Raw genomic sequence first — 24,229 nt, 5'->3', positions numbered from 1 at the left:
CGACAGCCAGATCCTTTCAAAATATAACGTGGAAGATACCTCTCCCAATTGTTACCCTTCAATAGCTCCCTTTTAGGTTAAAATGAAATAACATTTACTATTAAGTTCTGATACCCTGGCTGACGGGGGATTGTAAGGCGGGAATGCAATATGTGGTAGATTCAATAACAAAATCAAAAGTCAGAATACAATTAGATATTAATTTGATGAATTAAATAGCAACTTAGCCTACTTCTGACACGTGAGGAAAGTCGGGGTATAAGAAGGCTTTGCCCACGCAATTACTTGGCCTTTCTGTTGGCATCTGGGCTTTCCGTGCCGCGGAGCCTACCGGTACCTGGAGTTCCCAGCGCGCCTTGCGCCCCTCTTGGCGGGAAGGTACAGGGTGGTAAAAAGGCCACTGCAGCGCCCCCGCCGGCGACCGTTGAAGGAAGGCGCATGCGCTCTGGGCAAAGCGCGGGCCACTTGGAGTCGCTCTTGGTTGCTGAAGTCGAGTTGGGCCCCCGGATGTTCCGTAATATATATATATATATATTTTTTTTTTTTTTTTTCCTTCGCCTTCTTTTTTGCCATCTACCATATTCTTTAAAGTTTTTAAATGTCTTAATGACGAGATACTTGTGAAAAAAATGTATGCCTTATTTTTCACAAGCGTTTCTTGAGATGAGGTTACCGCGGGTGTCTAGTTCAGACAATCAGGATAGGTTTAAACGTTTACATTAGACTCGTCTATGAAGTTTATCTCTTCTGTAAACTCTTCTAGTTGAATTGTCTGATTAAGAAAACTAATTGTTGGAAAAATTTAAATAACAAGGTTGTAATTGAGAAATCATTATCGATCACAGAAATCTGTAATATTTTCTGTTGCCCTTTTATGGCTTGATCCCCAGAGTACAATAACGTGTTATATCTGAGACAGGCTAAAATTCAGTGAAGGAAACTTACGTGATTTTGGTTATTTATTATACTTTCAAACCAACCTACAAATAAAAATTACTAATAAAAGATGATTTTAAAGGATTTGGCAAGGACAATTTTAGATTACCTAATACTTACCTGTGAAGAAAAATAGGGAAATTGTGCCTCTTTACAAAGCTCTTCTAAGGAGTTTCTATGCAGTGCTAAGTGGAAAAATCTGATTTTTAATAACACATTTATATGGGGCTTGCTAAGCAAATAGATTAAAATTAGTATATTGCTCAAAACAGTAACAGCAATATGAACCTCTATCTATTAGATAGATTCCCTAGTAAGTAAAGAAATCCTCTAACATTCACATAAAATTCTTTCTGACTTTACAAAATAGAATGTTAGGGATAAAAATAAAATTGGAGATTAATAAAAGCTTGTGTTTGGGCCACAAGGTTGAATTATATAGAAAATACTTTATCAGAAGAAGATGGCCACTGCACAGCTGCAGAGAACTTCCACGGTATGATTTCTTGTATTTTAATATATTTTAATTTAACTGATTTTATTGTTTCTTAAAGTTTCAGCTACTTTGTGTTTGAAAGTTATTAGAGTCAACTTAGGGTTTAATGTCAAGGAAACTCCATGTGTTAAAAAATGAAGATATTTCCTAAATTATTTTTAAATAATGGAGAGTTATATTGGATGTTTGATATATTGTATTAAATTATTGGTTCACATTTAATTTACATTAGGTACTAATGAGTTCTGTTCTGTTGCTTTATTGAAATTACTGTTCATTCGCAGTCCACTCCTAGAAAATGAATGTCCATATCACAGAGGCAAAGATAAAATCGTCATCTTGGCATAGGATCTTGTTTTACAGTCAACTACATTAAACCTAGGCAGTGTCCAAAAAGAATATCAGTATTAGCTATCCTTGTATTATGTGTTTACAGACAGTTATCCTGTAAGGAGACTGTTAACAAGATTCTTAAGTACCTTTTTCACATTATCTTTAGGTTGCTACCCTATAAACATCTTCACATCTTAGAAGCCACCTGGATTTTCTGGGAATCACTAACCCCATGGAGAAGGATTCTTTTGGAGAATATCATGCTTATGCAAAACTGAATTTACTTTAATTCCAGGGAAACTTTACTTTTAATAAAAACTCACTAAAATGTTTTAATTTCCTTTGAAATTTAGAGTGCTTTGGTGTTTCCCAGTAAGATATCAACTGAGCAGCAGTCTTTAGTGTTAGTAAAGCGGCTCCTAGCAGTTTCAGTATCCTGCATCACATATTTGAGAGGAATATTTCCAGAATGTGCTTATGGAACAAGATATCTAGATGGTAATATAATATTTATTTTAAAACTTTCTTTAGAAAATGTTATTTTTTATTTTTTCTGTCTCTAAAATTATAATTTTTTACTTAGAGATTTTGATTTGTTTTATTTAATAACAGCTTTATTAAGATAATATACCATAAAATTCAAATTTTAATATGTACAATTCATTAATTTTTAGTATTTTGCAGAGTTGCACACCAGTACCACAATCTATTTTAGAATGCTTTTATCACCCCAGAAAGAAACCCCATATCCATTAAGTCTCACTTCATTTTCTTTCTATGTTTATGGATATGTCTGTTCTGGACATTTCATATAAACGGACTCATTTAATACATGGTCCTTTGAGACTGGCTTCTTTTACTTAGCATAATGGTTTCAAGGTTCATGAACATTTGGGTTATGGCACATTGTGTATACAAGTTTTTGAATAATGCCACATGTGTATACAAGTTTTTGTGTGAACATCTAAGTGATTTTTTAAAAGTATACTGAATAGCTATGGAAACAGTCATAAAATCTTTCCTCAGTTTCTCAAGTATAATTACCTGACATTATTCTTATAATGATAGAGTAATTATAAAAAGCCCATTATTTAGAACTTCATACAGTGATAATGGTGTTCTTGTTCTAAGAGAGTAAAAATAATATACCCAGTTTATATTATAATAATAACTTCCATATTTTGTGTACCAACGGTATGCAGGAACTATGTTAAGCACTTTATATATGGTATTGTGTTAATTCATATTTTAGCTTTATAAGGTAGATGATATTATCCCTATTTTTCAGATAAGGAATCTGAGGATAAGATATTTTCTCCTTCCTTTCCACTATATTACATGTTGCTTCTTTGCAGGGCTCTTTGTCTTTGACAGCCAGTTAACTTGTTGCCCCTTTTAAAGTATTTTACTGGGATAAAGTTCCATAACAAATACTCTAGATTTTGCCTAACAGTAAAAAAGAAAGCATTGTATCTATTTTTATATGTTCTATAGCTTTTAAAAATAGAAGTTTTCCTACCCAACAACATGAATCCTGATCATTGATACTGTTTTATAATAAGGATAAAAATACTTATTTCCATGTATCTTTCTTTTCTTACTTTATTTATAATAATCACACCAATTATCTGGAAGTTCATTGTCATAAATACTATACCTATAATACACAGCTGAAAAAAATAATCTTCATTTAAAATTTTTACTTGTTTACTGTCCTTAAGGAGCTCAATATTTATATCATCATTCTGTGTTTAGATCTTTGTGTCAAAATTCTAAGAGAAGATAAAAACTGTCCAGGATCTACACAGTTGGTGAAATGGTAAGTAAAACAATACCTAAAGATAGGAAATTACTTTTTTCTTAACTCACATTTTTTGGTACCTTGGATACTCTATTAGTCAGCCAAAGGGGTGCTGATGCAAAAAAATACAGAAATTGGTTGGTGTTTATAAAGAGTATTTATTTGGGGTAGGAGCTTACAGATACCAGGCCATAAGTATAATTTCCTTCCCTCACCAAAGTCTATTTTCACGTGTTGGAGTGAGATGGCTGCCAACAGCTGCAAGGGTTCAGGCTTCCTGGGTTCCTCCCTTCCAGGGTCTTACTTCTTTCTGGGTTCAGGGTTCCTTTCTTCCCAGGGCTTGCTTCTTTCTGGACTCAGGGTTCCTCTCTTCCTGGGGATTGCTTCTTTTTCCTCTGTGGTCTTACTTCTTGGGGCTCCAGCTTAAGGCTTCAGCATCAAACTCCAACATTAAAACTCCAACATCAAAAACCCTCAACTCTGTCCTTTGCCATTCTTTTATCTGTGAGTCCCTACCCACCAAGGGGTGGGGACTCAATGCCCTAATGACATGGCCCAATCAAAGCCCTAATCATAACTTAATCATGCCCAGGTACAGACTAGATTACAAACATAATCCAATATCTATTTTTGGAATTCATAACTATATGAAACTGCTCCAGATACCTTTCAGTGTTTAACCCAATTTTAGTGATTTCCTCTTTAACAGTGGATACTGTTTCTGTAGGTCTTTTGAGTTTTTGCATTAAAATTTTTCCTGTTTTTCATGTCCAGTGTGATCATAGCATTTTCAGTCTGCATTTTCCTATTATTGCTCCCCATAAATAGCTGTGAGATATTTAATTTTTGCTTCCATTCTCTGTTAATATTTTATATATGTTTCTAAGCTTGTTAATAAGGGAGCTTTAATAATTTTTGTATTATTTAGCAATGAGATAATATGGATATTTATGGAAAAGACCTTGTTTTCTGGAAATGCATTCAGTTAAAAAAGAATCCTTGTGTTGTTTTCTTTTTAGGATGTTAGGATGCTATGATGCTTTACAGAAAAAATATGTAAGTCTCTCACTATCTCTTTATCCTTTAAAAAACAACCTGTTTATATTCTACAACTCTAACAGCAATTACCATATAGTGAAACATTAATTTAAACTAACTTAAGCATAGGCCAGTCTGAATTACTGAAAAGTTTGAACATTTGAATATTTTAAAAACTAATATTCATTCTCTCTGCCTAGAGGAGCCTTCACCTATATCTGGGGGTGCATATTTCTGTTCTTTTCTACCATTTCTCGGTAAACTCAGTTCTTTTCTCCAAGTTTTCAATAAATTATTTTTACTAGCCTAACTACAAACAAAACAAAACAAAACCTAATATTCAGCTCATTGAGTGCTCATGGAATTAATACTAAATAAATTTTGCCAAGCCAGTTTTGGTTAATTGTTAAGACACATTTGTATTGATAACAAATGTTGTCTTTCAAAAAATTAATGAATTAAAAAGTTTCTTAAAATAGTTCATTCACTTAGTTTCACATGCCTTCTACAATCTTGCTTATATGAATAATAAATTACTTCTTCATTAGTGTTCAAAAATAAATTTCCATTTAGTCTAGGGTAAATTGTCATATATTCTTTTTTTTTTTTAAAGATTTATTTTATTTATTTATCCCCCAGCCTCATTTTTTGTGGTTGCTGTCTGCTCTCTATATCTATTTGCTGTGTGCTCTCTGCCTGCTTGACTTCTCTTTACAAGGATCCGGCAACCGAACCCAGGACCTCCCATGTGGAAGAGAGGCGCTCAGTCACCTGAGCAACCTTAGCTCCCTGGTTTGTTGTGTCTCTCATTGTCTTTCCTCTTTGTGTCTTTTCTGTTGCATCATCATGTTGCATCAGCTCACTGTGCCAGCTTGCCTTCTCCAGGAGGCACAAGGAACCAAACCCAGAACCTCCCATGTGGTAGGTAGAAGCCCAATCTCTTGAGCCTCATCTGCTTCCCTATCACATACTCTTTACTAGTGAAATTTGTCTAGACTAAATTGTTACTTATTCTTTATTAGTGAAATTTTAACTAATGAGGTTTTGCTAAAGGATATAGTCCTTTTGGCCTACTTAGTATATATTTAAATAAAAATATGTAAAGTCCATCCCTAGGCAAAATTGTAAAGAAGACAAATTTTCTCCATGGTCCCCAACCTCCCTTCTTATGGCATTCAGTAAATATTCTAGGTATATTTTCTAGGTAGAATGTGGGCAAGCTAGCAGTAGTCAATGAGACAAAGGGAGTCTCATCTATAATGGGAAAATGGTTAATAAAATAAGTAAATCATGTTATTACCAACTGTTAAATGCCATTAAAAATTTTAGAATTAGTATGTGGTAAATGGAGAGGTGGGACTAACTTTAGATAGGGTGGTCAGGGGGAGCTTCTCTGAGGAGGTGACATGTAAGCTGAGACCTGAATGAAAAGAAACTGGCCAGGCATTGATTTTGGGTGAGAGTATTCCTGGCAGAGAGAACAGCAAATGTATGTCGTTGGAGGGGAGTTTGGAGAATGCCACTTTAACTGGAGTGCAAAGAGCAAAAGAAACTGGCTAGGCATTGATTTTGGGTGAGAGTATTCCTGGCAGAGAGAACAGCAAATGTATGTCGTTGGAGGGAGTTTGGAGAAGGCCACTTTAACTGGAGTGCAAAGAGCAGCGGGGGTGACTGGCATGGGATGAACTTAAGAGAGATAGGCAGGACCAGAGCATTCAGGGCTATGTAGGTACAGAATTTGGATCTTATTTTAGGTGGAAAGAAAAACTATTTGAAAGTTTTAAGCATGGATATATTATCATTTTATTTTATATTTAAAATTTTTAAAAATCACTGGCTGCTATTTAGAGAATATACTGTAGAGGGAGAACAAGATTGAAAGTAAGGGCCTGAGGCTATTATTACAAACCTGGTGAGATATAATGGTGGCTTAGATTTGATGGCAGCAGAGGAGAAAACAAGGAATTCAGGATATATTTGGTAGTAGAACTGATTGGATTTGTTGATGGATTGGTTATAGAGTATAAGGAAGAGGTCAGAATCAAGAATGACTTCAATTTTTGGCAGATCACTTGAGTGAATGATTTCCTGTAATTTTCTATTCTTGTGATCTTCAAAGCCTCTGCCCTTTCTTAAGCATTTATGGCCCTGAACTCTACTTTTTCTCTTTTCAAAACCAGTTTTCATATTGGTAAGATTCAATATGTTATTTCATGGTGTATATTTTCCTTTTAACTGATAGTATTGTCTTTGCATAAATCAATGAATTAAAGTGCTGACATGAATTTCAACCATCAGTTAGTAAAGGAGAAATAGATATTTGGGGGACTAGAGAAGTGTATCTAAGGTATTGCCTGATATGCATGATATGAAGTCTATCTTCTATAATAATTATTTCTTATTAGGAATAAATGTTGAAAATTCTTACGATCCAGCATAAAAACTTTTTAATAAAATGCAAGTAAAATTTTTGTTCTTTATTGTATTTCAGCTAAGGATGGTTGTTCTAGCTGTAAGTATTTTTTAGTTGTATGTTATTTTTTAAAGACTCTCAAATTCAGTCTTGCTTAATAAAATGACATTAAAACCATCAATTGATTATGTTAATTTATTTAAACAACTTATCTATCTATTCAGTGGAGAAAATGTAACCAGTTTGGTGCGGGGATTGTTGTTTTATTTTTTTGTTTTGTTTTACTGAGTTTACTTAATAGTTTAATCTAAATATTCATTTTAATTCTTCTTGAATACTTAGCTTAGATAACTCAACTGTAAATTATTTTTAAATAGGTATACACCAATCCAGAAGACCCTCAGGTAGGTGTGCTTGAATTAGTAAAGAAACAGAATACCTCTTATATCTAAAAATAATATAAAACAAAATGATAATATCTTATACTTTTAATTATGCTTCAGTAAATGCACTTGAACCTCATAGAGACTCTTCTGAATTAAAGCAAAGCTTGTATCTTGAAACAGATAATAAAATTAATTACAAGAAAGATTTTGTGACTGATTCTAGACCACCGACCTAGAAACTGTTAGAAATAACCTAACTCTCCTGACTTCTGGTTCTTTACAGTATTCTTTCTCTAGAATTATTAAAGGACTTGAGTTTGAGGAAAATAAAAAAACTCATCCTTAAACTTTGAATATCCCAATCCAGTCACATTCACCTGTGCATCTGATAATTAAGGAAAAGAAGGGACAACCGAAAATAAAAGGGAAAACCAGAAGATAAGAAATGTGAGGGATAGATTTATTGAGTGCTTACTATCTATTAGGCTCTGTTCTTTGGGGCTTTATGTGCTTTATCTCATTTATTCATCACACCCTTCATGAGGTAACTACCATTTTCATCTCTGCTTTACAGATAAGAACACTTAGGTACAAGGTAACTTGCCTAAACTCACAGTGGCAGAAATGGTAGAGCCAGGATTTGAACCTAGGAAGACCAGCTCATGATCTGGGTGGATAACCATTATACTATAGCTGTTTCAATGTAGTGTTATATTTAATCATGAAGAAACAGATATAAACTGATTTTTTTTTTAAAGGGAGAGAATCGCCATTCTTATGTGAAAACTGAAAAGTAAAGAAATGATTAAAAATGTTAGAGCTTCAGGAAAGCTGGGAATATATCTTTTTTAAATACCCATGACAGTAATCAATGTTTAATATGTCCGTGGTGACAAAGATCATTTGGGCAAAGGCTGTGAATTAACTGATTGTTCAGAAAATGTTCATTTATTTAGTTGTTTTACAGTGCTCATTTTTTCTTTCAGTAAAAGAGCAACTTAATGCACTAATAACCTGATGCACTAATAATAAAAATAGTTATTGAATTTTTGACAGGAACTTAATTAGGGGCTTTGCATGAATTGACATATTTAATAAATAGTCACAACCACCAACAATCCAGGTGTTGTTTTCAACCTCTATCGCCAAAACTGAAATTTTGAAGACTTAAATAACCTGCCTGTGGTTACATTATAACAAAGATTTAAGCCCGGCACTGAGCTACTCTGCTGAGGTATGCTGCCTCCCTTACCTGTCTGCTAAGGAGTTGCTTCTGTCTGGTATACATAATAAGACTGAAGCCCCAAATCCCAGACCATGGGAATTGACTATTAGGACTTGAAAGCCTCAGTGATCCAATTGGGATTAACATGGTAGGAAAAATTATTGGATATACTTTAAGAGTCCTACAAAAGCATTATATAACTATTTGGTAGCCAACACTGTATATAAGATGTATAACTGCAATATTTTCTTTTTAAGACAATTTCAGAATGTTACCAATTTAAATTCAAGTACACCAGTAGTGGACCAGTAATGGACTTTATAAGGTATTTTTCTATAATTTCTTTTTACATTATACTTACTCATATGAATATTATATAGCCAAACTACAGGATTAATTCTGAAACTTCTCAAACATCCTCAATTAACCATCAAGTTGTGGCTATACAATATATCCTTGGAGTAGCTCCAACCCAGGATACTTGGCTAATTATATACTATTTTAATTGTGAAAACAGATAACACAAAGAGTAGGAAAGCAATTGTATACTTGGGTGATTAGAAATAAAATTAGAATCTATCATTTGTTTCCTTTAAAAACTTTATATAAAATGCATATTAATTTAATTTATGTAAATTGATTGTTGGTTAATAATAATAGTGACATTTAAAAACTTTTATAGCAGTGACATGAAAACACATTTTAAGGTAACTTTCAACTTAATGCTATATATAATTGGAATAAGAATCTCAAGTAGTAAAATATGAAGCTATGATATTAGAAGCCATGGGTTCATAAAAAAAATTAATGTGTGATTCTCTTCCAGTAAAAACCAAAGCAATGAACCTAGCATGTCATCTGCTGACACTAAGAAAGCAAGTATTCTCCTCATTCGCAAGATTTATATTCTAATGCAAAATCTGGGACCTTTACCTAATGATGTTTGTTTGACCATGAAACTTTTTTACTATGATGAAGGTACTATTTATATAATAATCTTGTTATAGTTAAATACATGAAGGTTTTATTATTGAAACAACTGGTTTCCATTATAATTTTGATAAATGTTTTTAAGCACCTAAATTGTTACATACTTTTAAAAACTTAAAATTTACATTTAATAGCAGTATTTGAAAAACAGATTTGAGAAAATAGGCTTTAAATATACATAAACCTTGTGATATGAATGTATCCATATGAGTTATAACCTCACTCGTAATTAAAGATTACAACAGTAAGATACCATTATTCACTTATCAGATTGGTAAAACTTATAAACCTATTATCGGCTAGGGAGTGGGGAAGTAGGCACTTTTATATACTCTTGGGAGAATTTGGTAGTACTGAAGTTTTATTTTTTTATTTATTTATTTATTTTTTAAAAGATTTATTTATTTATTTAATTTCCCCCCCTCCCCTGGTTGTCTGTTCTTGGTGTCCATTTGCTGCGTCTTGTTTCTTTTGTCCGCTTCTGTTGTCGTCAGCGGCACGGGAAGTGTGGGCGGCGCCATTCCTGGGCAGGCTGCACTTTCTTTTCACGCTGGGCGGCTTTCCTCACGGGCGCACTCCTTGCGCGTGGAGCTCCCGCACGCGGGGGACACCCTTGCGTGGCACGGCACTCCTTGCGCGCATCAGCACTGCGCATGGCCAGCTCCACACGGGTCAAGGAGGCCCGGGGTTTGAACCGCGGACCTCCCATATGGTAGACGGACGCCCTAACCACTGGGCCAAAGTCCGTTTCCCAGTACTGAAGTTTTAAATGCACCTTCTTTTTAATCTGGAAATTCTATAGCTAAAACAGTATCTTGAGAATATATTTGCTGCATATGGAAAGTTATGTATTTATAAGGATGTTGGTTAAAATAGAAACAAACTGGAAACAATTTAGGTTTCCTTATTGGGGGATTGAGTAAGGACATATTAAAAACAAAGTGTTGATGGGAAGCGGATTTGGCCCAATGGATAGGGCATCCGCCTACCACATGGGAGGTCCAAGCTTCAAACCTAGGGCCTCCTGACCCATGTGATGAGCTGGCCCACGTGCAGTGCTGATGCATGCAAGGAATGCTCTGCCAACAGAGGTGTCCCCTACATAGGAAAGCCCCATGCACAAGGAGTGTGCCCCGTAAGGAGAGCCACCCAGTGTGAAAGAAAGTGCAGCCTGCCCAGGAATGGCACTGTACACATGGAGAGTTGAAGCAGCAAGATGATGCAACAAAAAGAAACACAGGTTCCGAGTGCCACTGACAAGAATAGAAGTGGACACAGAAGAACACACAGCGAATGGACACAGAGAGCAACAATTGGAGGGGGGGCAGGGAAGGGGAGAGAAATAAATTTAAAAAATTAAAAATCTTAAAAAAAACCCAAAGTGTTGATAAATAAGTTATGCAAGAGATATTCTTAAGTTAAAAACAAGCTAGAAAAGTATGATCTGATCTCATTTGTTTTTTTTAAGGATATATATATGAAATATCTTCTACAGGTACACAGTAACAACAACAACATTTAACATTTATTGAATACATATGTTCTCGTTCTGTTCTGAAAATTTTATACCTTTTAATTAATTTAATATCCACAATGACCCTATGAGGCAGGTACTATTATTTTTCCCCATTTCACATGTGGGGAATCAGTGATGATAAATGATAATCAGTTAAGCAAAAAGAAAACAAAGATTACCTTTGGGGAATATAATGGGGACTTGGAGATAATAGGAGGGTGATATTTTATTTGTCATTTCATGCTCTTCTATACTATTTGAAATTTTTTCAATCTGCATATATATATTTTTTAAGATTTACTTATTTTTCTCCCCTTCCCCCCCCCCATTGTCTGCTCTCTCTGTCCATTCACTGTGTGTTCTGCATCCACTTGCATTATCAGGTGGCACCAGGAAACTGCATCCCTTTCTTGTTGCGTCATCTTGCTGCGTCAGCTCTCCGTGTGTGTGGCACCACTCCTGGGTGGGCTGTGCTTTTTTTCATGTGGGGCAGCTCTCCTTATGGGGTGCACTCCTTGCACCTGGGGCACACATACACGGGGGCGCCCCTGCAGGGTACGGCACTCCTTGCATGTGGCAGCACTGCATGTGGGCCAGCTTTACCATACATGTCAGGAGGCCCTGGGTATTGAACCCTGGACCCTCCAATATTGTAGACGGATGCTCTATCAGTTGAGCCACATCTGCTTCTCTGCATGTATTTTTATAATAATAATAATAATAACAATAAAGTTTTCTTCAATTCACTAACAGCACAGTTTATACTTAGTGTTTTTTTTTGCAGTTACACCCCCAGATTACCAGCCTCCTGGTTTTAAGGATGGTGATTGTGAAGGAGTGATATTTGAAGGAGAACCTATGTACTTAAATGTGGGAGAAGTTCCAACACCTTTTCACACCTTCAAAGTAAAAGTGACCACTGAGAAAGAAAGAATGGAAAACATTGATTCAGCTATACTATCACCAAAACAAATAAAAACACCACTTCAAAAAATCCTGGTGGACAAAGATGATCTAGAAGATGAACAAGAGCATTATATAAGTGTGAGTATATTTTAAAAGTTATAAAATATAATACTAACAAATATTGAACTTAATTCTGAGGACTTTAATAGTTTTGGTTACATTTTATATACTGTTTTTATAATCATAAATTCAAGGTTGGAAGGGATCTCAAAGAAGGCATAGCCTGCAGGTTTCACGTTCTTTACTTGGTCTAAACAACATTATACTCAGAAACATAAAAGTACAATTATTCTGATTGAAGCAAACAGTGGTCCTGGAGGCCCAACTGTTCACCATCTCATCTACCCTTATAGTAGAATCTGAGGACACCTCTGGGGCTCTGCAGCAGAATTTGAAAACTACTGAACTATCTAATCCCCCCAATCAATACTGGACTCCTTTCTAAAACATCCCTTTTTAATATTCATGCAGCCTATGCTTGAATTCCTCCACAACCTGGAAAGTCACTGTGATGGTTAGGCTAATGTGTCAACTCAGCCAGGTAATTGTGTCCAGTTGTTTGGTCAAGGAAGCACTGGGCTAACTGTAATACAAGGGCATTTATGGACTTTAGTCACCCTTGACTTTACTGGAGTGGTAAGTCATAGATAGCTGATTACAATTACATCAATCAGGGAGATTGCCAATCAGTTGAATGCCTTAAAAGGGGAAGTGATTCCAACATTGAATGAGAATTTCCCAGCTTGTCTTTGGACAGCCAGCATCTCCCCGAACTCATCAAGGACCTTCATTGGACTTTCATTGGAGGCCCTGGTTACAGCCTGCCTGTGGAACCTGGACTTGTGCATCCCCACAGTCGCGTGAGAGACTGATAAAATCTCTTACTATTGACAGATATCTCTTGTTCATTCTGTTTCCCTAGAGAATACTGACTAATATAGTCACTGTCCTGAAGCAACCTGGAAGTTCTTGAAAGAGAGAAAATGTGTGTTGTTTATCTTTGCAACCCTCCTGTACTAGCATTTAGATATGCAGTCAGTGGGTTCTCTATATTGATTGAATAAATGGATGAGTAGAAGTATAAAAGAGCTTTATTTTGTTGCCTAACTGCCAGCAAATGTGAAAGCCACCATTGCTTTAATCTTTCAGTTTTAACATGATATCCTTTAATTTCACCTGTTGTTTTGTCTTATTTTATTCTACATTATGACCATAGTACTTATATACAGAGGATGACCCTTTTGAATTAGAATGCCAGTCTGTAGCCACATCTTTAAAAAGAGGAGACTAAAGCAATTTTCAGTCAATTCAGTGAAAGAAGAAAGCTTTTTCCCACCCTCTTAATCCCAGTCTTACTTTATATAAAGATATAGCTGGGGTTTATATGGTATTCTTTGAAATATTTAAAGCTGACATATGCAACAAAGGAAACAATATATGTAATTAGACATTAGACCTGTTCCTATTTCTACCATATAATGACTAAGCTTACCCTTCACTGACTCCCTGAAGAAGCTTGCAGTATATTCAGAGTGTATGCTAACATCTGTATGAAAATTCCAGAAATTCCAGAAGTGGTAGCTTGTTGGGTGAACATATCTAATTCATTGCCCTCCGAATAATAAGATCTATGGGTTCTTGGAATCATCATGCATTTTTGAGAAAGTTGTACATTTTTCTCATTTGTCCTTAAAACAGCCCTACAAAATTTTTTTTAAAGATTTATTTATTTATTTATTTCCCCCCCGCCCCCCGTTGTCTGTTCTCTGTGTCTTTTTGCTGCGTCTTCTTTGTCTGCTTCTATTGTTGTGAGCGGCACGGGAATCTGTGTCTCTTTTTGTTGCATCATCTTGTTGTGTCAGCTCTCCGTGTGTGTGGCACCATTCCTGGGCAGGCTGCACTTTCTTTTGCACTGGGCGGCTCTCCCTATGGGGCACACTCCTTGCGCATGGGGCTCCCCTACGCGGGGACACCCCTGTGTGACACAGCACTCCTTGCGTGCATCAGCACTGCACATGGGCCAGCTCCACACGGGTCAAGGAGGCCTGGGGTCTGAACCGTGGACCTCCCATGTGGTAGACAGATGCCCTAACCACTAGGCCAAGTCTGCCACCAAGAAAAAGTATTTTGTATTTTGTTTAGATAATCAAGTTCCCATGATATACTAATTACAAGATCTCTTTTGATTCTAGCAAGCTTAAGGTAGTTGTAGTTATTTGTTATATTTATTTATTTTTATTTTTTTTAAGATTTTTTTTCTCTTCCCTCCCCACCTTCCAGTTGTCTGCTCTCTGTGTCCATTCATTGTGTGTTCTTCTGTGTCTGCTTGGATTCTTGTCAGCAGCACTGGGAATCTGTGTCTCTTTTTTGCTGCATCAGCTCTCCATGTGTGTGGCGCCACTCCTGGGCAGGTTGCACTATATTTTCGTGCGGGGCAGCTCTCTGAACAGGGCGCACTCCTTGTGTGTGGGGCTTCTCTACATGGGGGACACCCCTGCGTGGCAGGGCACTCCTTGTGCACAGCAGTACTGCGTGTGGGCCAGCTCATCACATGGGTCAGGAGGCCCTGGGTTTGAACCTTGGACCTCCCATGTGGTAGGTGGAGGCTCTATCAGTTGAGTGAAATCTGCTTCCCATTTATTATGTTTAAACTTCTCATTAAACAAATTTATTTGTAAATACTTTTACTTAATTGTTTTAATTTCTTTTTGAAATGTATATATTTTTTCATGTAATTATATAGGATGATTTTGATACTGAATCTAAAATGGAAGAACAAAAAAAAGCCCCTGGATCTTCTGAACTTGGAGGTAAAAAGTTAATGAAAATGTAGATTAATTCACTTCCAATTCTATTTTATTCTATTTTTATTTTTTATTTTATTTTACAGAACCAAGTTTAGTTTGTGAGGAAGATGAAATTATGAGGTCTAAAGAAAGTCCAGATCTTTCCATTTCTCATTCTCAGGTATAAACTTGATAGTTCCATCTTATTTATTTCTCTCCCCTTTCCCCCTCCCCCAGTTGTCTTCTCTCTCTGTCCATTTGCTGTGTGTTCTTCTGTGACTGCTTCTATCCTTATCAGCAGCACCGGGAATCTGTGTTTCTTTTTGTTGCGTCATCTTGTTGTGTCAGCTCTTTGTGTGTGTGGTGCCATTCCTGGGCATGCTGAGCTTTCGTTCACACTGGGTGGCTCTCCTTATGGGGCACACTCCTTGCACGTGGGGCTCCCCTTTGCAGGGGACACCCCTGCGTGGCACGGCACTCCTTGCCTGCATCAGCACTGCACATGGGCCAGCTCCACAGAGGTCAGGGAGGCCCGGGGTTTGAACTGCGGATCTCCCATGTGGTAGGCGGACGCCCTATCCATTGGACCAAGTCCTCCTTAACTTGTTTTTAATGATAGATTGTTTTTTAAAAGCTTGTTTAGTTATATCCTAGACTTTCTTATTATATTCTAGGTCATTCAGAATATAATTTATTTAAAATGCTTTTTACTAACAAAATATAATTTATTTGAAATACTTTTTACTAACAAAAATCTGGCAAGTATATATGAAAAGTTTTGATTATATTACTAAGTCCTAAATATTGTTCATAGGATCTCAAAATTTCAGAGATAGATAGAATGTTAGTGATTATTCCATACTTCTTTGTATTTACAAATGGAATATATAATTCATTTTTGTTGCCTTGGAGCAGAACTTGATTAATTTTGCTGTCCATGAACAGTAAAGACCTGTAATAACAGATTTAGATAAATACATTTGGAAATAATGGGATTGCTATTTATCTGCTTTCCTTTGCCCAGCCCTTTTCTCAGATGGTAGTGGGCTAAAAAGTTGTCTTATCTTCTAGATGCATAGTGCCTAATGATTTTTTGGGATGCTCAGTTAAGTGAATGGTCAATTGTATACAGCACAGTTTCACCATCTTTACTTTTGTGCTTTTTGTGACAGTAAGAACCAACTCAAAATTATGCTTTTCATTCGCTCAAAATAACAAGACCCTATTTTTTATGTGATTAAATTTTTAGACCCTATTTATTGTGTTTTGACATGATTTTATTATATTATTTATATGGCTTTGTATAATTTTCTTTTCTAGGTTGAGCAGTTAGTCAGTAAAACATCTGAACTTGATGTATCTGAAAGCAAAACAAGAAGTGGAAAAATCTTTCAGAATAAGATGGTAAGTATCTTCTTCGGTTCATAGGTTCATTCTCCATTCTAACTTTGTAATTTTCCCTCAATATATGAGTTTATTTTGCCTTTTAATACTTTATTTATTGAACCAGTATTTATTAAGAACCTATTATGTGTCAGGTACTCTACTAAATACATAAACTAAATAATACATAGTTCCTGATCTTAACCAAAAATTTAGTAACTAGAGGTAAACAAGCAATGATATAGGGCTATTATCAAAGTCTGAATTGGCTACATAGAAGGACAAAGGAAGGAATGGTTAATTTTACTAAAGGTACATTAGAGAGGTTAATCCAGGAAAGGGTTTAAGAAGTGTCATTATCATCCAGACTCCCAAGAAAATTTCCTAGAATGCCAAAATATTCCCATGTTCTATCTTATAAATTGATTGTTAGTAAGACTTTACAAAAGTGATGTTTTATATATATTTTGCATAAAATGAATTTCATATTCTTAAGGAAAAAAAAATCACTGCTTTATTTTAGCTTTTGGTATGAATTGTACTAAATAAAAATTCATATTTGATTTTAAACATTTACCTTACTCTCAAAGATTCAGGGGTGAAAAAAAAAGTGCTTTGAAAAATATGTAAAATATACATCCAAAGTTAGAAACAAAGAGCTCACTCTGTCAGTGGTATGCTGGAGTTGGCTTGTACTGGCTCGCAAAAACCAGTTGTTAACATTTCTTCCCAACCCCTCTTTCATTGTCATTATGTTGGTAGCTTGAAGTTGGACATGGTGGGACTATCACAGCACAGAAATCATCAAATGCCTCGAATCAGGGTTTTGCTTTTTTCTTCCAGAGAGCTGGTTGCTAAAAATTTACCAGCACATCACTGATTATAGTGCCATTTTAAGGTGTGTATCCTTTTTCTCACATACTCAATGAGAAGTAATGGCTAACAGAGGCAGCATTCAAACTACCGAAAGCAAGAGATAAAAAGATGTCAAAAGCAAAACCATTCTCCCTAACTAGCTTCTATTTAGGATAAATATCTTTTACCAGAGTACTGGGAGAGAGGCAGACATTATTAGGCAAGATATCCTTGTAATATAACATTAAGATGCTTTGGGAACATAATTCATTTTTATTAATAAAATGGATATGAATTCTCAGCCAAAGTGCTTCAGATTTTGAGAATCATGACTGAATTATGGTTAGGAAAGGGCAAGAAAATGATAATATGTAATAATATATATACTAAGAAAGTAACGGTTTAAAAAGGCATTTCAGGTGTCAGAAAAGAAATATTTCCTTTTAGAAAATAATGACAGCTAATAATTTATCATTCAGTATTCATTTTAAAAACTACATATGGTTACATAAAATACATTTAAAAATCAAGTGTTGGCTGTTCTTTGAGAAATAACCAATTAGTAATTATTTTTATCTTTATGAAGTTTAATGGAATTCAACCAGTAAAATCTTCTAAAGAAAATCGGAAGAGAAGTCAACCTGAATCAGGGAAAAAAGTAAGTCTAATGATAATATATTGATTGAAAAGAATGGCAAGTGTCAGAATATTATCACTATAAATTAAGATTAAAATAATGAATATGATAATATCTTTGGGCATACCTGAGAACTCTGATATTCAAATCTTTAAAGAAATATTTGTTTCTAAAAAGTGAGGTGATTTTTAAATAAGATGTACAATGTTCATTTATTAATTTTTCATATAAATATCTACCCTCTCATTCCATGAATGATCTGAAGTAGAGGAATTTATAAGATAAATAAAAATCAGTGTCAGGAAAAATATGAGCAGAATGTGACAAGTACAAGAAAATATTCAGGGTATTTTGTTTACATAGAACTAAAACTGGGCCACAAATTTGACCTGAACTTCTAAAGGCCAAAACTAAATGGAAAAAAAGTTATGAAATCCATGTGTTCCCTGAAAATATAGCACCTCCTTTTAGTACCACAGGAGAAAAAAAACTTTTCCTAGTAAATCCTATGATGTTTTATACTTAAAACTTTTTTAACCAAAAATCAGATAATATATTTGTCATTTCTGAGATAAATACTGATATTTTCATTTTCCAACTAGAAATTTTAGTATTATGTGTAGATTAAAATTATATAATTCAAATCTTAAGCATATTTTTAAAAATCAAATGTTAAAGGGATCCAATCTCAAAAATATATTTGGTTTATACTCCTTTCAATATACATACTTCAAAAGGGAATGGAATAACTGATATTCCATTAATATGTTAGGTTCTTTACTTTTTCCCAATATAGTAAGCCTTAATTTATTCTACAAAACCATAATCCAATTTGTAATTCCTAGTGTATTTAACTTTTTCCAATAAAATAAAAATCCAGTAACTCAGGGAATCTTAAGAATTCCTTAATTCAGCCTCCCATTCGTTCAAAAACATGCACTGAATATCTAATATCCATGAGGTTTTGCTAAGCAACCAAGGGTAAACAAGTTAAGACACAATTTAAATATTACATGGTGCCAAGATAAAATGTTTTTCTCTTTATAGTTCATTTTAAAATCTCTTTTCCTTTCTCATCCTCTCAAAATATTGACTATTTTGAGAACCTAATGTTAAATATATCTTTTTAACTACTACAACAGCCCTAATGAAGACTTTATGCTTTGCAAGTAAATACTTTCAGCAGCTATTGGAAGACTGTAAATATGTGAATAATAAATTTCACCCTACTTTTTATTAAAGAACTATAGAATTCCTACCTTAGTAGGAAATTGTTATGTATAATAATAAAAAAAGAAAAAATCTTAGAAACAGGAAAAAAATATCTAAAGTTAAGGCCATTTAAACTGGAAAGTATTCTTAGTAATTGTTTTCTTTCAACAGGTTCTCCATCACTTTGATTCTTCTAGTCAGGAGTCAGTGTCAAAAAGGAGAAAGTTTAGTGAACCAAAGGAACATATATAAAATTATTTTCTCTTCTGCATGTTTACAAAGTTCTCAACATTTAAACAAAAGGGCACTATATTACCATTTTAAGGTGTTTTTCCCCTAGCTCTGAAGATTTGTAATAGTCGCCAGCAATTCATACTGTAGTTCTTAAATGAGACAAGTCCAAGAAAATTTTTGAATAAAACCAAATTATCAATGTCATAGTTGCATCTATTCATCATCTATTTAGTATTAATCTGTCTTCCATTTTGGTAGACACTTCCTTTAAACATATACTGTATTAACTTTTAAGGCCCTTTTAAGCCATTTTTAAAACAAATAATGTTTATTATGGTATTAAAATTTGGTAGAGATTCACTTTTTACTTATGTTAAAACTATACCATTTAACTGGCTGTGTTTGTCATTAAAACAATGTTCTATAGTATTAATAAAGTGTATTAACATGATAATTCATAATGTACAATAAAAATTGGTGCTTTGCCTTTTTTTTACATTTTTTTTACTAAAGTACAAAAGGATAGCTGATTCTTAAAGTCTGGCATTTTTAGCAGCATAAATAAAATACTGTTCAGCATGTAGACTCTTCCTTGGCTTCTAATTTTTACTTAACTAGCAGACAATGTTTAGGCACTAAATAATTTTTATACCATTTTAATAGATGCTACTTTGCAAAAGTTGAGCAGACCTCTTAGAACTTTTGACTGGTAATGTGAAAAATACTGTGCTTTTAGTGAGACACCTGGGACTTGCAACCTTGACTGTTCCTTTGCTTAAGAAGACTTCACTTGTTCGGTCTGCTTTTTGCAGTTCCAGCAGCCATATTCTAAAAACATAACACTATCCATGGGTTTGCCAGTAGCAAGACTATAGACAATATTGGTATATATGCGATGACAAAAATGTACCTCTACTACTTAATGGAAACTAAATAAACGTCCACAAACAGAACCAGATGTGAGGTTTTTCTGGAACATGCCAATCAGAAGTAAACTGACTGTCAGAAACAACCAATTTTTAAATGTTTATTTATTCCCAGCTTTATTGCTTGGATCCTAACACATAATACCTAATCGCCCCCAGAGTACAATAATACAACAACACACCTGCTACATCGAGCTTGACCAACAGAAATCTTTGTAGATCGGCAGCCTGTGCTGGCTCACTGAACGCTTTCATTGGCCGGTTCAATCCGGGTGGGGAGCGTAGTGCTCCCACCAAGGATCCTTCATTGGATTGACCAGCTGTCAGGTTGAACTCAAACCTGCCTCCTTCTGGTGGTGTTTGTCTGGATCGCAACACAATAGCCGGAGGAGAGCCTCCCTTCGTAAACCCCGATTGGCTGGACTAAACCTTGGCGGTTTCTGATTGGTCCAATAAAGAAACACAAAGATAGGTTGCCTAGTGATTCTGAGGAAGCTGATGTGTTATTCCTTCTCTGCATCGAATGATCAGGAAGTTTGTGCTCTCTGCGTGGCTGAGAAGTTTTCCACCTTCTAGGGTGGGTGGAAGTAGTCAGGTGTCCCCTAAAATAGAGCGCAAGCTGCAGCCTACGTCCATCCGTAACCCACCCAGGAGTTACATCAGGTAAGCAGTGGGGAAAACACATATCTTAACGTACAGAAATAATAATAATAAATCTCCAAATATTTTATTTCATGGGGAGAGGAAGATTTTCAGTTTTTGTGCGTGTTTTGGGCCATGTGTTTTTTTCAAATCGGATTTTCAGCTAGTGAATATCCAGAGGACATTAATTTCTCAAAGAAAGTCTCTCCCCTTTTTTTCCCCGAAGGTTTTAAGTTTCTTGTATTGGGTTAGGAAATATGCCCTATTCACAGTGCCAGTTAGTGTTAGTGCCTTTTGAACATTTATTTCATGGTTCTTTTCCTCCACTATTCTTTCTGCCTTCCACCAAGAATTATATTTGAAATATATCCTTGTGTAAAGACCCTTTTCTAATTTACTTCATTTGCTTTTCTATTTTAATTATTTACATGCATTTCTGAGTATTCATTTTAATCAGTAATTATTTATTGAGCAGTTACAACGTTAAAGACATTGTGCTAGTTGCTTTGGAGAACATAAAAACCCAAGAAGACAATATCCCTGCCCCCAAGAAGTTTACAGTTGAGATACAGCCATTCCAAAAGAAAGACTATAATAAATACTTTAAAGGAAGTAAGTATAAATAAAAGTTCTGTGAAAGTAAAGCTGAGGGAGAGACCAGTTTTGGCTATGGGGTATTTGAATAATGGAGAAGGAGATTTACTTCAGGTTTTACAATGGATTTTCTGTAGGCCTTTCCAGAGTGGTCAGAACTTACGGAGGGAAAAAGGAGAAAATCCCAGCATGAACAAAGGAAACATAGGGAATATTTGGGAAATGTTTTGACAATAGTACCTGATTAGGAGTAATAAAAAAAAAATTGCTAGAAGGTAGATTTGGGTCCAGTCACAGCAGCTCTTGAATACTGTTCTGATCTTGAAAAAGATTTTCTTATAAATAATAACTGATTAAAAATATTTATTGTATATCTTTTTAAAAATTGATGTTTAGATTTATCCAAAATAAAACATACTAAGTTTAAACTTTATCACTGATGATTTAAGTAGTTTATATTGACTGTAGTTTTTTTTTTTATGTACTGTAGTACGTGGCATAAACTTTGATTTTTCTTTTTCTTTTTTTGTAATTAAGAAAGGGTTTGCTAATATTTTAAGACTCTTGCCAGATTTTTTGTTGGCAGCTGTCACTAAGACTAGAGATGTAAAGTTTACTAGCTGTATGGGATTACCACACATGATCTTCTGAGTGCTATTCTCTAGATTAATTACTCCAAAGTGAGTTATGGAAATTTGTCATGAAGGAAATATTAGATCATTTATTTATTCTTAGTTTTCCTCCTCTTTTACTCTCTATTTTTTGTGTATGTTTTATAATGTAGTACCATTGAATGTTTATAAAAAATTATATTTAATACACATTTTGTGGCTGGAGGCTCACAATTTTTTGCTGCCCCATCTTATTTATCTTTGGGATTCATTTTGTCAAAGAATCAACAATGGTGGACATTCATTCCTGGGTTATAGATTATGCACAAGAAATAAGCAGACTTAAAAGGTGATCATTTCTGTTGGACTTTGTCTCGTCATTGCTGTCTGGAGTCGAAGCTTTGAAAAAGAAATTTTGTTATCCATCCAGCTTTTCTGGTCACTACTCCTTCCTTTCTCTATTTAAATTTGTTTATATTTTTAGTATTGCATGTATGAATATCTGTATGTATGTGTATTTGTAAGAACTTGTTTATATTCTTACACCACATCCTCCAGAAACAGGTGAGAATGACCACTTTAACTCACCGGGCCCGTCGCACTGAGGTAAGCAAGAACTCTGAAAAGAAGATGGAAACTGAGGAAGATAATAATCAAGAGAGGAGTACAGACAATGAAGACTCTGGAGACTCTAAGGATATCCGACTCACCCTTATGGAAGAAGTATTGCTCCTGGGACTAAAAGATAAAGAGGTAATGCAGTTGGGTTTCCCAGGCTCTCTCAAAGACTTAAATATTGGAATGTTTTTTAGGAAGCAATCTGATGGAATATTTTCATTAATAATAAGTTGGTCTTAGAATTGTGCTCCAGTCATCTGAATGGGGTAGTTTAAAGAGATAACTGATACTTGAAGGGTAAAAGCCAGTAGTATACTCCCAAAATTTTAGAGATTACAGGAGAGGATAACACAGTGTAAAATGTTTATATTTGCAGTTTCCCAAGTAAAATTGATGGTGAAATAATTCACACATTGAAGTCTTGAGCTTTGGGGGGAAAAGTATTTTAATGAAGACAAGGGAAAAGTATGATTATTTGTCTTATAAAAATAAGTGATAGGTTTCTTATAGTAGAAATAATTATTCTCTTCTCTGGACCTTTAGAAGTTTTAAACAGTTGATGAGGATTTATATTAATTTTAGAAAATGTTTTTAAATTTATTGCAGCTTTCCTGTTCTAAAATTTCCTTTCTTAATCGAACATTTATTTTCTGGTAGAATTAGTCTTCAGATAACAAGTCTAGTGATATGTAATCAAGTATTTTCTTGTCTTTTCTACTAGTGGTATACATTATCTTTTATTTGTAGGTTAACTTACTGTCTGTTTTCCTATCACTTTCCTCACCCATGAACAGGTTGTGAGGGTGCATAAATGTAATATTTGAAACGATCTGTTTCCTTTCCCAGAAAGTCTTTAGTAAATAAAAAAGGCATATTTATTATTGGCATCAGTTTTGAAAACTAACATAAAACAAAAATGTTGCTTTATTTTTTAAAATTACTAAATTTGGCTTTGCTCATTGTCCTTAGCTATAAATGAATTGGCTACACACAACTGGTAACCTCTCTCCTTTTGTACATTGATTCCTCAACTTGGAAATACCCTTCTTTCTTAGACTTAGCATTTTACTCGCTTTACTATTTTCCCTTCCCTGTTTTTGTCATGTCAGATTACCAACTTGAACAAAACTTACAAAACCTGTTATAGCCTATGTGTTGTTAACTAATATCAGAGACATGTCCCTGTATTTGGCAAGACACAAGTATATCAGAAAATCTAGCCTGGAAATATATTTTCCTGTTTCCTGAGAAAGTTGCTGAGGCTTAAGTTTTATAAAAGGCTTATAAAGTTAAAAGCAAAACTGACACTCCAATAGAATGCCAAAGTAGGACTAACAGTTCGTTTTAAATGTAGTTGTGAAATGTTTACACAGAGCCTAGGAGATATTCACTGACTGTAAAAGCATAGTAGAACACAAAGCTATTTGGTTTGATTCAGTTTTGAATAGGAATGATTAATTTCCTGTGACCCTAGACACTAGAATTTTGGCTTTTTTTCTGTGGAGAATCTGCCTTTGGGACTTGTCTTCATATGCTTTTTTTAAAGATTTATTTTATTTATTTACCCACCCCCCTCCTCATTGTTTGCAGTTACTGTCTGCTCTCTGTGTCCATTTGCTGTGTGTTCTCTG

The 24,229-nt window shown here is 34.8% G+C and overlaps 2 protein-coding genes and 1 long non-coding RNA gene across 5 annotated transcripts in view; 2 read left to right on the top strand and 1 right to left on the bottom strand.

Annotated features, from left to right (window-relative positions):
* Window positions 1–450: 450 nt before the first annotated feature.
* Window positions 451–19,308, top strand: HORMAD1 (HORMA domain containing 1). Its single transcript, XM_004461595.4, has 15 exons — window positions 451–514; window positions 1,365–1,432; window positions 2,119–2,263; window positions 3,521–3,584; window positions 4,586–4,622; window positions 7,096–7,116; window positions 7,395–7,421; window positions 8,886–8,953; window positions 9,455–9,606; window positions 11,919–12,178; window positions 14,844–14,910; window positions 14,991–15,067; window positions 16,207–16,290; window positions 17,711–17,782; window positions 19,145–19,308. The coding sequence occupies exons 2-15, from the start codon at window positions 1,400–1,402 to the stop codon at window positions 19,223–19,225; spliced, it is 1,188 nt and encodes a 395-aa protein (XP_004461652.1). The 5' UTR covers window positions 451–514; window positions 1,365–1,399; the 3' UTR covers window positions 19,226–19,308.
* Window positions 16,142–20,454, bottom strand: LOC139436268 (uncharacterized). The gene is made up of 2 exons (XR_011645378.1): window positions 20,316–20,454; window positions 16,142–16,246 (listed from the first exon to the last, which is right to left on the bottom strand). It is a non-coding gene; the product is annotated as an uncharacterized lncRNA (long non-coding RNA).
* Window positions 20,455–20,590: 136 nt separating this feature from the next.
* GOLPH3L (golgi phosphoprotein 3 like) overlaps window positions 20,591–24,229 on the top strand; it is an 89,662-nt gene continuing 86,023 nt past the window's right edge. Inside the window, exons 1-2 of one of the 3 annotated variants that reach the window (XM_004461597.5) lie at window positions 20,591–20,796; window positions 22,539–22,733. In XM_004461597.5, coding sequence (XP_004461654.1) covers window positions 22,551–22,733 — 183 coding nt within the window. In that variant the 5' untranslated portion in view covers window positions 20,591–20,796; window positions 22,539–22,550. The remainder of the gene's footprint in view (window positions 20,797–22,538; window positions 22,734–24,229) is intronic. The other 2 variants (XM_058275312.2, XM_058275311.2) reach the window with 2 other exon arrangements.

Source organism: Dasypus novemcinctus, chromosome 13 (genome assembly GCF_030445035.2).
Source record: "Dasypus novemcinctus isolate mDasNov1 chromosome 13, mDasNov1.1.hap2, whole genome shotgun sequence".
In the NCBI taxonomy this organism is placed as follows: Eukaryota; Metazoa; Chordata; class Mammalia; order Cingulata; family Dasypodidae; genus Dasypus; species Dasypus novemcinctus.
Note: the sequence above shows the minus strand (reverse complement) of the source record. Positions and strands in the feature narration are given on the sequence as shown.

Coding starts and splice junctions, on each gene's coding strand:
- HORMAD1 (XM_004461595.4), top strand. CDS start 1,400: ATGGCCACTGCACAGCTGCAGAGAACTTCCACG. Junction 12,179..14,843: donor AACAAGAGCATTATATAAGT/GTGAGTATATTT, acceptor GTAATTATATAG/GATGATTTTGATACTGAATC. Junction 14,911..14,990: donor TGGATCTTCTGAACTTGGAG/GTAAAAAGTTAA, acceptor TTTATTTTACAG/AACCAAGTTTAGTTTGTGAG.